This window comes from Scyliorhinus canicula, chromosome 12 (genome assembly GCF_902713615.1).
Source record: "Scyliorhinus canicula chromosome 12, sScyCan1.1, whole genome shotgun sequence".
NCBI lineage: Eukaryota > Metazoa > Chordata > Chondrichthyes > Carcharhiniformes > Scyliorhinidae > Scyliorhinus > Scyliorhinus canicula.
The window spans coordinates 68,086,582-68,098,983 of NC_052157.1; the positions used below are offsets into that span (position 1 = coordinate 68,086,582).

Consider the following 12,402-nt stretch of genomic DNA (forward strand, 5'->3'; position numbering starts at 1 on the left):
GTGTTCAGTTCTGGCTACCCTATTATAGGAATGATATTGTTAAACTAAAAAGAGTACAGAAGAGATTTACGAGCATGCCGCCAGGACTTGGTGGTCTGAGGTATTAGGAGAGGCTGGATAGGCTGGGACTTTTTTCCCTGGAGCGTAGGAGGCTTAGGGGTGATCGTAGAGAGGTCTATAAAATAATGAGGGCCATAGATAAGGTGAAGTCAACATCTTTTCCCAAAGTTAGAGGAGTCTAGAACTAGAGGGCATAGGTTTAAGCTGGGAGGAGAGAGATACAAGAGAGACCAGAGGGGAAATGTCTTCACACAGAGGGTGGCAAGCATCTGGAATGAGCTTCCAGAGGCAGTGGTAGAGGCGGGTACAATTTTGTTCTTTAAAAAGCAGTTCGACAGTTACATGGGCAGTGTGGGTACAGAGGGATATGTGCCAAATGCAGGCAAGTGGGACTAGCTTAGTGATAGAAACTGGTGGCATGGACAAGCTGGGCCGAAGGGCCTGTTTCCATGCTGCAAACATCTATGACTATGACTAGCAATCCAGAGACTCAGGGGAAAACTGTGGCGATCCTGGATCAAATCCCACCTCGGTAGAAGGTGATACTTGAATTCAGTTAAAAGTCCGAGATTAAAAGTCGAACAATTGTCATGAAAGTCCATCTGGGTTCAGTAATGTCCCTTTAGAGAAAGAAATCTGTTGTCCTTACCCGGTCTAGTCCTGGTCTGGCCGAGAAGTAACTCCAGATCCACAGCAATGGGGTTGACTGTTCAATGCACTCCATGAAATGATGCAGCAAGCCACTCAGTTCAGGGGCAATTAGGCATGGGAGCAACAAAGGCAGGCCCAGCCAAAAATGCCGAAGATCCCATCAAAGAATAAAACCAGATTCGGGCAGGTTGAGGCGGCATTGTGGCGTGATTGGCTGATGGGCAAGGTTGGTTCCAGGGTGGTGATTATTGATTTCTGACTCGAATCTCCCTTTGTCTTGTAGATTGGCACTTGCACGAGCAGAAATGGATACCCTGCCCCTGTGATTGCCTGGTACAAGGACGACGTCTTGTTGCCATCTGTCACCACTCGCAATGAGGGTAAGTCGATGTAGTGGTACTGGTCTCTTCCCAGGCACTAGACTTCAGAATCCGCCATCTCCTCTCACCCTCCTTTCTGCCCTTGCTCCATCTCCCTCTCACCACCACTCTTGACACCTGTTTTAGTCATAGACATAGTGATAGAATTTACAGTGCCTCCTTTGCTCGCTCTCCTGTTGTTCCTCCTCTCTTTGTCTCTCTGAGCCTTTTCCCTCTCACCTGGCCTCTCTACTATTTTCCTCCCTTTCTCTCTGCCTCACTTCCTCTGCCCAAAATTTGGCCCCTCCACCTGGAGCTCTCGCTTGCTCGCTGTCTCTCACATTCTCTCTCTTTTTCCTCTCGAGGTCTTGTCGACCCACTCCTAACTATCCTTTTTCTTCTGTCTCTGATGCTTCCTATTCCTCTCTACCCCTCACTGATACATTCTGACTCTCGCCCTCCAGCACTATCTCCTTCCCTTCCCTCACTTTTGCTCTCCCTCTTTCTCTATACCTTTCACTGCTACCCTCTGCCTCTCACATTCCAGCCCTCTCCCTCCTTCATTCCCCTCTCTTTCTCATTCCCTCTTTCTCTATACCTCTCACTGAAGCACTCTCTCTCTTGCTCTTCAGCACTCTCACTCCTTCCCTGCCCCTCACTTTCTCACTCCCTCTTTCTCTTCACCCCTCACTCATGGTCCCACCCACCCCCCTCCCCTCCCCACCTCTCCCATTTTCTCTCTCTTTTCCTATGTCTGCACTTTGGCACTCTCCTTCCCTCGCTTCCTCTGCGCTCTCTCTCTCTCTCCCTCCCTCTCCCACTCGCTGTCCATCCTCCGCAGCCTGACTCCCCCTCTGCCAGTCCATCTCCATGAGATCTGGGACTGTTAGGAAGGAAGAAAGACAGGGCAGCACGGTGGCGCAAGTGGTTAGCAGTGCTGCCTCATGGCGCCGAGGTCCCAGGTTCGATCCCGGCTCTGGGTCACTGTCCGTGTGGAGTTAGCACATTCTCCCCGTGTTTGCGTGGGTTTCGCCCCCACAACCCAAGGATGTGCAGGATAGGTGGATTAGCCATGCTAAATTGCCCCTTAATTGGAAAAAATTAATTGGGTACTCTAAATTTATTATTAGAAAAAGGAAGGATGAAAGACTTTAAATTCTCAACAAAAAGGCAGTGACTGTGCGTCCCTGAGCAACCCTGGGCACCAATCCACAGGAGCAGATGCACATGTCTGAAAAAGACTGGATGTGTCAGGCACACATTTCAACACCCCCCACCCCTCAACTCCACACCACCCTCACCCCTCATGTCTGGGGAATTTGAATCAAATGCAGGAAGGACAGATGGCTAGATCAGCTGTCTCCTTCTTTGATATTGGGTGCGCCAGAAAGCCTTGGAGACATGGGCTTTGAACCAAGGCAGGCAGCTGAGATTAAGTAGCTCCCCCATTCCCCTGCTGGGGATCGAGGGAGGAGTAGGGGAGCCACCCAGACTGTGACAGACATCTTGGAGTCTGCCCCCCCCACCCCTCCATCTACAATGCAGGAGTTTTAATCTCCGCACCATTGTGGAGTGTGACTTCTTGAACCCGGAGCTTATTCCAATCATCCCCCTCTCCTATCCTGCAGCCACAAATCTGAATTTGCATGTCTAATCAGCTGTTCCCCCACCCCCCTCTCTCTGCTTCCCTCAGGCTTCGGTGGTTGAGGTTGGGACGAGGGGGGGGGGGGGGGGGTAGTGGCTGTGTTTGCAGCAGACTCTCATTGCACTACGAGCTCTCCTCACAATCCGTCAGTATTTCAATTGGTTAATTAGCTGATTGATAATGGAGAGGCTCCCTCAGCTGCATCACAGCGGGACCTCCTCGCACTTCACGGCACACAAGGATCCAGCTCATTACAGGCCGAGCCCTGACTGCTGAAGCCTCGTAATGCTTTCTCCCCCACTTCCATCTCGCCACTTGCCTCTCATCGACTCACACTCCTCGGGATGTTTCCTGTCTCTCTCTTTCTGTCGCTCGTGCTCTCTTTGTCTCTCTCTCTCTCTTTGTCTCTTGCTCCCTGTCACTCTCTCTTGCTGCCTCAGTCTCACAGTCAGCTACAACACTGGCATCGACTCGGCAATGTGGAAAGTTGCACTGGTGTGTCCTGTACACAAGAAACAGGACAAACACAACCCAGCCAATTAACGGCCAATCATGCTATTCTCAATCATCAGTAAAGCGCTGGAAGGTGCCATCATAATCTTTATTCGTATCACAAGTAGGTTTATGTTAACATTGCAATGAATTTACTGTGAAAATCCCCTAGTTGCCACATTCTGCCGCCTGTTTGGGCACACTGAGGGAGAATTCAGAATGTCCAAATCACCTGACAAGCACATCTTTTGGGACTTGCGGGAGGAAACTGGAGCACGCGGAGGAAACCCACGCAGACACGGGGAGAACGTGCAGACTCTGCACAGACAGTGACCCAAACTGGGAATCAAACCTGGAAACCTGGCGCTGTGAAGCAACTGTGCTATTAAGTGCTACCATGCCACAGCTATTAAGCGGCACTTACTTAGCAATACCTTGCACATGGGCACTCAATTTGATTCTGTCAGGGTCACTCAGCTCCTGACTTCATTACAGCTTTGGTTCAAACATGGACAAAAGAGTGGTGAGGTGAGAGTGACTGCCCTTGACATCAAGACAGCTATTGATTGGGTATGGCATCAGGGAGACCAAGCAAAACTGGAGTCAATGGGAATGAGGGGGAAAGCTCTCCGGTGGTTGGAGTCATACCTGGCACAAAGGAAGATCGTTGTGGTGGTTGGAGGTCAATCATCTCAGCTCCAGGAGATCACTGCAGGAGTTCCTCAGGGTAGTATCCAAGGCCCAACCATCTTCAGCTGCTTCATCAATGACCTCCGTTCCATTATAAGGTCAGAAGTGGGGATGTTTGCGGATGACTACATAATGTTCAGCACCATTCACAACTTCTCAGACAGTGAAGCACCCATGTCCAAATGCAGCAAGGCCTGGATAATATCCAGGCTTGGACTGACAAGTGGCAATTGACATTTGCGCCACATAAGTGCTGGGCAATGACCATCTCCCAATGAGAGGATTTAACCATCACCCCATGAAAATCAATGGTATTACCATCGCTGGTACCCCCACTATCAACATCCTAGGGGTTACCATTGATCAGAAACTGAACTTGATGAGCTATATTAACATGGTATATTTACTGTAGTCTGTATATGTATACCTTATATAAAGCAGATCAGTGGCTAAGAATTCTGAGGTGAGTAACTGACGTCCTGACTCCCCAAAGCCTGTCCACAATCTACAAGGCACAAGTCAGGAGTGTGATGGAATACTTGCCTGTGCAGCTCCAACAACACTCAAGAAGCTTGACACCACCGAAGACAAAGTAGCTCGCTTGATTGGCAAACCTTATGCAAACATTCACTGCCTCCACTACTGACACACGGTGGAAGCCATGTGTACCATCTACAAGATGCACTGCAGGAACTCACCAAGGTTCCTCAGACAGAACCTTCCAAACTTACATCCGCTACCATCTAGAAGGACAAGAGCAGAAGATACATGGGAATCCCACTATCTGGCCGATCCACCCCCAAAGTCACTCACCACGATGATTTGGAAATATATTGGCTGTTCTTTCACTGTCTCTGGGTCAAAGTCCTGACAATCACTCCCTAAAAGCACTCTGAGTGTACGTACCTCTCAGGATTTTCAGCGATTCAAGAAGGCAGATCACAACCACCTTGTCAAGGGGCAAGTATGGATGGACAATAAATGCTGCATAGCCTGCGAAGCCCATAGCCTGTAAAAATGAACTTTAAAGAAGCACTGACCCTTGGTCAGTGCAGTGATCCCTCAGCACTGACCCTCTGACAGTGCAGCACTCCCTCAGCACTGACCCTCTGACAGTGCAGCACTCCCTCAGTACCGACCCTGTGACAGTGCAGCACGCTCTCAGTACCGATCCTGTGACAGTGCAGCACGCTCTCAGTATTGACACACCAACTATCCCGCACTCCCTTGGCACTGACCCTCCGACAGTGCAATGCTTCCTCTTTGCTAACCCTCTGACAGTGCAGCACACGCTCAGTACCGACCTTGTGACAGTGCAGCACTCCCTCAGTACCGACCCTGTCACAGTGCAGTACACTCTCAGTACCGACCCTGTGACAGTGCAGCACTCCCTCAGTACTGACCATCTGACAGTGCAGCACCCCCTCAGTACTGACCATCTGACAGTGTAGCACTCCCTCAGTACTGACCCTCTGACAGTGCAGCACTCCCTCAGTACTGAACCTCTGACAATGCAACACCCTTCAGTACTGGCCCTCTGAGAGTGCACCACCCCCTCAGTTCTGACCCTCTGACAATGAGGTACAGCTTAGTACTGACCCCCTAACAGTGCAGCACTCCCTCAGTACTGACCCTCTGACAGTGCAGCAGTCCCTCAGTACTGACCCCCTAACAGTGCAGCACTCCCTCAGTACTGACCCTCTGACAGTGCAGCACTCCCTCAGTACCGACCCTCTGACAGTGCAGCACTCCCTCAGTACTGACCCTCTGACAGTGCAGTGCTCCCTCAGTATTGACCCTCTGACAGTGCAGCACTCTCTCACAATCGACTCTCTGACAGAGCAGCATTCCCTCCGTACTGACCCTCTGACAGTGCAGCACTCCCACAGTACTGACCCTCTGACAGTGCAGCACTCCCTCAGTAGTGACCCTCTGACAGTGCAGCTCTCCCTCAGTACTGACCCTCTGATAGTGCAGCACTCCCTCAGTACTGACCCTCTGACAGTGCAGCGCTCCCTCAGTACTGACCCTCTGACAGTGCAGCACTCCCTCAGTAGTGACCCTCTGACAGTGCAGCCCTCCCTCAGTCCTGACCCTCTGACAGTGCAGCACTCCCTCAGTACTGACCCTCTGACAGTGCAGCCCTCCCTCAGTCCTGAGCCTCTGACAGTGCAGCACTCCCTCAGTACTGACCCTCTGACAGTGCAGCGCTGCCTCAGTACTGACCCTCTGATAGTGCAGCATTCCCTCAGGACTGGCAGTGGGTAAGAATCTGAATTCTGGAGCTGAATTATGAGGAATGGGTCTTTCGAACCCATGACGTGTCTCAGGGACGCACGAGAGTGGGCTGAACCTGCTGAGTTATCAGTAGCAATATGCCCAGGGGCACTGTGTGCAGGGTCAGAACTCTAACCTGAACCCAGGACCCTGGAGGAACCTGTCTCCTCATATACATCCATAAGAGTCTATTTAGGAATGGAATGTGCGTTCAGCCACTGGAGATACCTGGGTATCTGCGATCAGGTAATGATGCAAGAGCCCGAGAGAAGACATATCTCTGCAAAGGTTACCCTGATGCAGTCTGAGTTTGGTCAAAACACAATGAGGTTAACTCAATGTGATGAATGATTACTGCACCTTTAATGTAATGATCCCTTTAAGACCGGGTTTGGAACCCTGGGGGACTCCGCCTCCGGCTCCACCTCCCAGGGAGCCATATATAAGGTAATGTTCAGTGGGCAGTGTGCAGTGAGCACATGTCTAGGTAGCTGTCTGGTTCTCTGCTTATTAAAGCCTTTGAAATGAAAAAATGAAATGAAAATTGCTTATTGTCACGAGTAGGCTTCAATGAAGTTACTGTGAAAAGCCCCTAGTCGCCACATTCCGGCACCTGTCTGGAGGCTGGTACGGGAATCGAACCGTGCTGCTGGCCTGCTTTAAAATCCAGCGATTTAGCCTGGCGAGCTAAACTAGCCTTTGTATTACTAATCATCTCTCTCGAGTTGTAATTGAGGGTATCTCACTCATGTTCTCTGAGAGAGGGAAATCTGCTATCCTTCCCGAACCATGTCCCCTGTTCAGCTCCAGTCCCATACAGCGAGATGGACGACACCTTACTACCGTTTTGCTGCTGGCCTTTCGAGATGTGGCTCCCCTCCAACGAATGGAGGCTGGAAATAAACCCTATCCTTGTCAACGATGCCCGCACGGGATCATAATGAATAGGATGTAGAAGCAGGCCATTCAGCCCCTTCAAGCCTGCCCCATTTGTCAACGAGATGATGGGCTGATTTGATTATGACCTTGACCCCGCTCTCCTATCTGCTCTTCGTAACCTCCGTTGCCCACAAGACTGTAAGATGTAGTAGCCGAAGTAGGCCATTCGGTCCATCGGGGTATCGCTGACATTCAATCGAGATTTTGATCGAAAATCTAATTCCGCCTCTGTATATATGCAGTGATCCAGGGCCTCCATGCTCCCAGGAGCAGAGATTCCTCCCAGAGCAAATAATTCCTCTCAATGGGAGCCCCCCCTTACTGTAAAACCATGTCCACACCCCCACCCCCTTTGGTTTGAGATTAACCCTTGCCCCCCAGGAGAGTAAACATCCCTCAGAAATCCAGTCAATATCAGACTGTCACCAATAAATCCATGAGGAATTGAGGAGAAATGTCATTACCTGGAGAGTTGAAGAAGGAACCTGCATAAGGGCATGAGGGTGAAAGGATATGGTGATGGGTGTGAGCTGAAGAGCAATTTATTTCTCCCCCTCTATGTTTAGAAACATACATGGTCCCTCGTGTTGTGAAGGAGGCGAGTGGGCTCTACACTGTGACCAACAAACTCTACTTCAAGCTGTCCAAGGTGGACAAGGATTCAAAGTACCACTGCCAGGTTCGCTATCAGATGATGAACGAGAAGAAGCACACGCTGAACTCTGAGAAGTTCCAAATCACCCTGCACTGTGAGTGCCTGCAACAAAGGGTGGGGGTGGGGGCCTTGGTGAAGGGTAGGACATTAACATTGGAGCCAGGACGTGTTCATGTTGGGGACGGCAGTCAGGAAACACCACTTTACGCAAAGGGCGCGAGGAAATCTAGAACACTCTCCATCCCCCATTCGCCCCTCCAAAAATATAAGGGAATTATAAGAGTGAGCGGAGTGGATATATGTTGGGTAAAAATACCGAGGGATAGGGTGGCAAGCTGGCTGAATGGGACTGGGGGAATTGATGCACTGGGGGAGGGGGGGGGGGGGGTAAATGTGCTGGTAGGTGAGGATCGGGAGGGGTCGGGAATAGAGCTAATTTGCGATCGGGGGTTCAGCAACAGGTGTTGAAGCACTGGCAGGGGATACACAGTGTTACAGTGGGATAGTCACAGTGTTACAGTGCTGCCCTCCCTCATTCCCTTATCTACCTTTCAGATCATACGGAGGTTGTGACCTTTAATGTCACAGCAGACGACATTATCAAGGAAGGCGATGATGTCCGCCTCCATTGCTCGGCCGATGGCTTTCCTCAGCCTGACTACATCTTCTACAAGCTTGAGGTGAGTGACAGGTGGGGAGTTGGAACGACAGTGGTTGCTGGGATGGGGTAGGGGAGATGGGTGCTCCCTGTGGTGTGGAGTAGGTGGGAAAGTGGTGCGGTGCTGGGAAGGTCAAGACAGGGAGGCCGATAGAAGATGTGGGAAGGTGGAGGGGTAAATCAGAGTGTGGAGGACGGGAGGATGTCTGGTGTGAAGGTGAGAGAGTGCGGGTGAGGGAGGCGGAGCATGAGGGAAAGAGGGTGTGGGGAATGGAGGCAGTGCTGTGAGGATGGACGGGTTTCCCACTCAGGGCGAGGGGCTTGAGTGCAAAGAGAAGGAGAATGATGACGAGTAGGGAGGGTATTGAGTAAAAGGTGTTGAAGCAATGGCAGGGAATGCACAGTGTTACAGTGAGACATTCACAATGTTACAGTGACACATTCACAGTGTTTCAGCGAGACATTCACAGTGTTACAGTGAGACATTCACAGTGTTACAATGAGAGATTCACAGTGTTACAGTGAGACATTCACAGTGTTACAAAGAGAGATTCACAGTGTTACAGTGAGAGATTCACAGTGTTACAGTGAGAGATTCACAGTGTTACAGTGAGAGATTCACAGTATTACAATGAGGAGGCCACAGTGTTACAGTGAGACATTCACAGTGTTACAGTGAGACATTCACAGTATTACAGTGAGACATTCACAGTGTTACAGTGAGAGATACACAGTGTTACAGTGAGACATTCACAGTGTCACAGTGAGAGATTCACAGTGTTACAGTGAGACATTCAGTGTTACAGTGAGAGAAACACAGTGTTACAGTGAGAGATACACAGGGTTAAAGTGAGACAGTCACAGTGTTACAGTGAGACATTCACAGTGTTACAGTGAGAGATACACGGTGTTACAGTGAGAGATACACAGGGTTAAAGTGAGACAGTCACAGTGTTACAGTGAGGAGACCAGAGTTACAGTGAGGGGCTCACAGTGTTACAGTGAGGAGACCACAATACATTGAGGGGTTCACAGTGTTACAGTGAAGAGACCTCAGTTACAGTGAGGGATTTACAGTGTTACAGTGAAGAGACCACAGTTACAGTGAGGGGTTCACAGTGTTACAGTGAGAGATACACAGGGTTAAAGTGAGACAGTCACAGTGTTACAGTGAGACATTCACAGTGTTACAGTGAGAGATACACGGTGTTACAGTGAGAGATACACAGGGTTAAAGTGAGACAGTCACAGTGTTACAGTGAGGAGACCAGAGTTACAGTGAGGGGCTCACAGTGTTACAGTGAGGAGACCACAGTTACAGTGAGGGGTTCACAGTGTTACAGTGAAGAGACCTCAGTTACAGTGAGGGATTTACAGTGTTACAGTGAAGAGACCACAGTTACAGTGAGGGGTTCACAGTGTTACAGTGAGGAGACCTCAGTTACAGTGAGGGGTTCACAGTGTTACAGTGAGGAGACCACAGTTACAATGAGGGGTTCACAGTGTTACAGTGAGGAGACCTCAGTTACAGTGAGGGGTTCACAGTGTTACAGTGAGGGGTTCACAGTGTTACAGTGAGGGGTTCACAGTGTTACAGTGAGGAGACCACAGTTACAGTGAGGGATTTACAGTGTTACTGTGAGGAGACCACAGGTACAGTGAGGGATTTACAGTGTTACAGTGAGGAGACCTCAGTTACTTTGAGGGGTTCACAGTGTTACAGTGAGGAGACCTCAGTTACAGTGAGGGGTTCACAGTGTTACAGTGAGGTTACCACAGTAACAGTGCGGGATTTACAGTGTTACAGTGAGCGGTTCACAGTGTTACAGTGAGGAGACCTCAGTTACAGTGAGGGGTTCGCCGTGTTACAATGAGGAGACCACAGTTACAGTGAGGGATTTACAGTGTTACAGTGAGGAGACCACAGTTACAGTGAGGGGTTCACAGTGTTACAGTGAGGAGACCTCAGTTACAGTGAGGGGTTCACAGTGTTACAGTGAGGTTACCACAGTTACAGTGAGGGATTTACAGTGTTACAGTGAGGGGTTCACAGTGTTACAGTGAGGAGACCAGAGTTACAGTGAGGGGCTCACAGTGTTACAGTGAGGAGACCACAGTTACAGTGAGGGGTTCACAGTGTTACAGTGAAGAGATCTCAGTTACAGTGAGGGATTTACAGTGTTACAGTGAAGAGACCACAGTTACAGTGAGGGATTTACAGTGTTACAGTGAGGAGACCTCAGTTACAGTGAGGGGTTCACAGTGTTACAGTGAGGAGACCACAGTTACAGTAAGGGATTTACAGTGTTACAGTGAGGAGACCACAGTTACAGTGAGGGATTTACAGTGTTACAGTGAGGAGACCACAGTTACAATGAGGGGTTCACAGTGTTACAGTGAGGAGACCTCAGTTACAGTGAGGGGTTCACAGTGTTACAGTGAGGGGTTCACAGTGTTACAGTGAGAAGACCACAGTTACAGTGAGGGATTTACAGTGTTACAGTGAGGGGTTCACAGTGTTACAGTGAGGAGACCACAGTTACAGTGAGCGATTCACAGTGTTATAGTGAGGGAGTCACAATGTTACAGTGAGGGATTTTCAGTGTTACAGTGAGGTTACCACAGTTACAGTGAGGGATTTACAGTGTTACAGTGAGGAGACCACAGTTACAGTGAGGGATTTACAGTGTTACAGTGAGGTTACCACAGTTACAGTGAGGGATTTACAGTGTTACAGTGAGGGGTTCACAGTGTTACAGTGAGGGGTTCACAGTGTTACAGTGAGGGATTTACAGTGTTACAGTGAGGGTTTCACAGTGTTACAGTGAGGGGTTCACAGTGTTACAGTGAGGAGACCACAGTTACAGTGAGGGATTTACAGTGTTATAGTGAGGGAGTCACAATGTTACAGTGAGGGATTTTCAGTGTTACAGTGAGGTTACCACAGTTACAGTGAGGGATTTTCAGTGTTACAGTGAGGTTACCACAGTTACAGTGAGGGATTTACAGTGTTACAGTGAGGAGACCTCAGTTACAGTGAGGGGTTCACAGTGTTACAGTGAGGTTACCACAGTTACAGTGAGGGATTTACAGTGTTACAGTGAGGGTTTCACAGTGTTACAGTGAGGGGTTCACAGTGTTACAGTGAGGAGACCACAGTTACAGTGAGGGATTTACAGTGTTACAGTGAGGAGACCTCAGTTACAGTGAGGGTTTCACAGTGTTACAGTGAGGGGTTCACAGTGTTACAGTGAGGAGATTTACACAGTTACAGTGAGGGATTTACAGTGTTACAGTGAGGAGACCACAGTTACAGTGAGGGATTTACAGTGTTACAGTGAGGAGACCACAGTTACAGTGAGGGGTTCACAGTGTTACAGTGAGGAGACCTCAGTTACAGTGAGGGGTTCACAGTGTTACAGTGAGGAGACCTCAGTTACAGTGAGGGGTTCACAGTGTTACAGTGAGGTTACCACAGTTACAGTGAGGGATTTACAGTGTTACAGTGAGGGGTTCACAGTGTTACAGTGAGGAGACCTCAGTTACAGTGAGGGGTTCGCCGTGTTACAGTGAGGACACCACAGTTATAGTGAGGGGTTCACAGTGTTACAATGAGGAGACCACAGTTACAGTGTGGGATTTACAGTGTTACAGTGAGGAGACCACAGTTACAGTGTGGGATTTACAGTGTTACAGTGCGGAGACCAGAGTTACAGTGAGGGGCTCACAGTGTTACAGTGAGGGGTTCACAGTGTTACAGTGAGGGATTTACAGTGTTACAGTGAGGGAACCTCAGTTACAGTGAGGGGTTCACAGTGTTACAGTGAGAAGACCACAGTTACAGTGAGGGGTTCGCCGTGTTACAGTGAGGACACCACAGTTATAGTGAGGGGTTCACAGTGTTACAGTGAGGTTACCACAGTTATAGTGAGGGGTTCACAGTGTTACAATGAGGAGATCACAGTTACAGTGAGGT

General features: G+C 49.5%; 1 protein-coding gene across 5 annotated transcripts in view; it reads left to right on the top strand.

The window, feature by feature from the left end:
- LOC119974502 (basal cell adhesion molecule-like) overlaps positions 1-12,402 on the top strand; it is a 174,738-nt gene that overhangs the window by 116,056 nt on the left and 46,280 nt on the right. For all 5 annotated transcript variants that reach the window (XR_005462513.1, XR_005462515.1, XR_005462514.1 and 2 more), the window contains exons 5-7: positions 995-1,091; positions 7,680-7,862; positions 8,324-8,448. Coding sequence is in view for 1 of the 5 variants with exons in the window: in XM_038813441.1 (XP_038669369.1) it covers positions 995-1,091; positions 7,680-7,862; positions 8,324-8,448 (405 nt within the window). In the remaining 4 variants the exon portion in view is untranslated. The remainder of the gene's footprint in view (positions 1-994; positions 1,092-7,679; positions 7,863-8,323; positions 8,449-12,402) is intronic.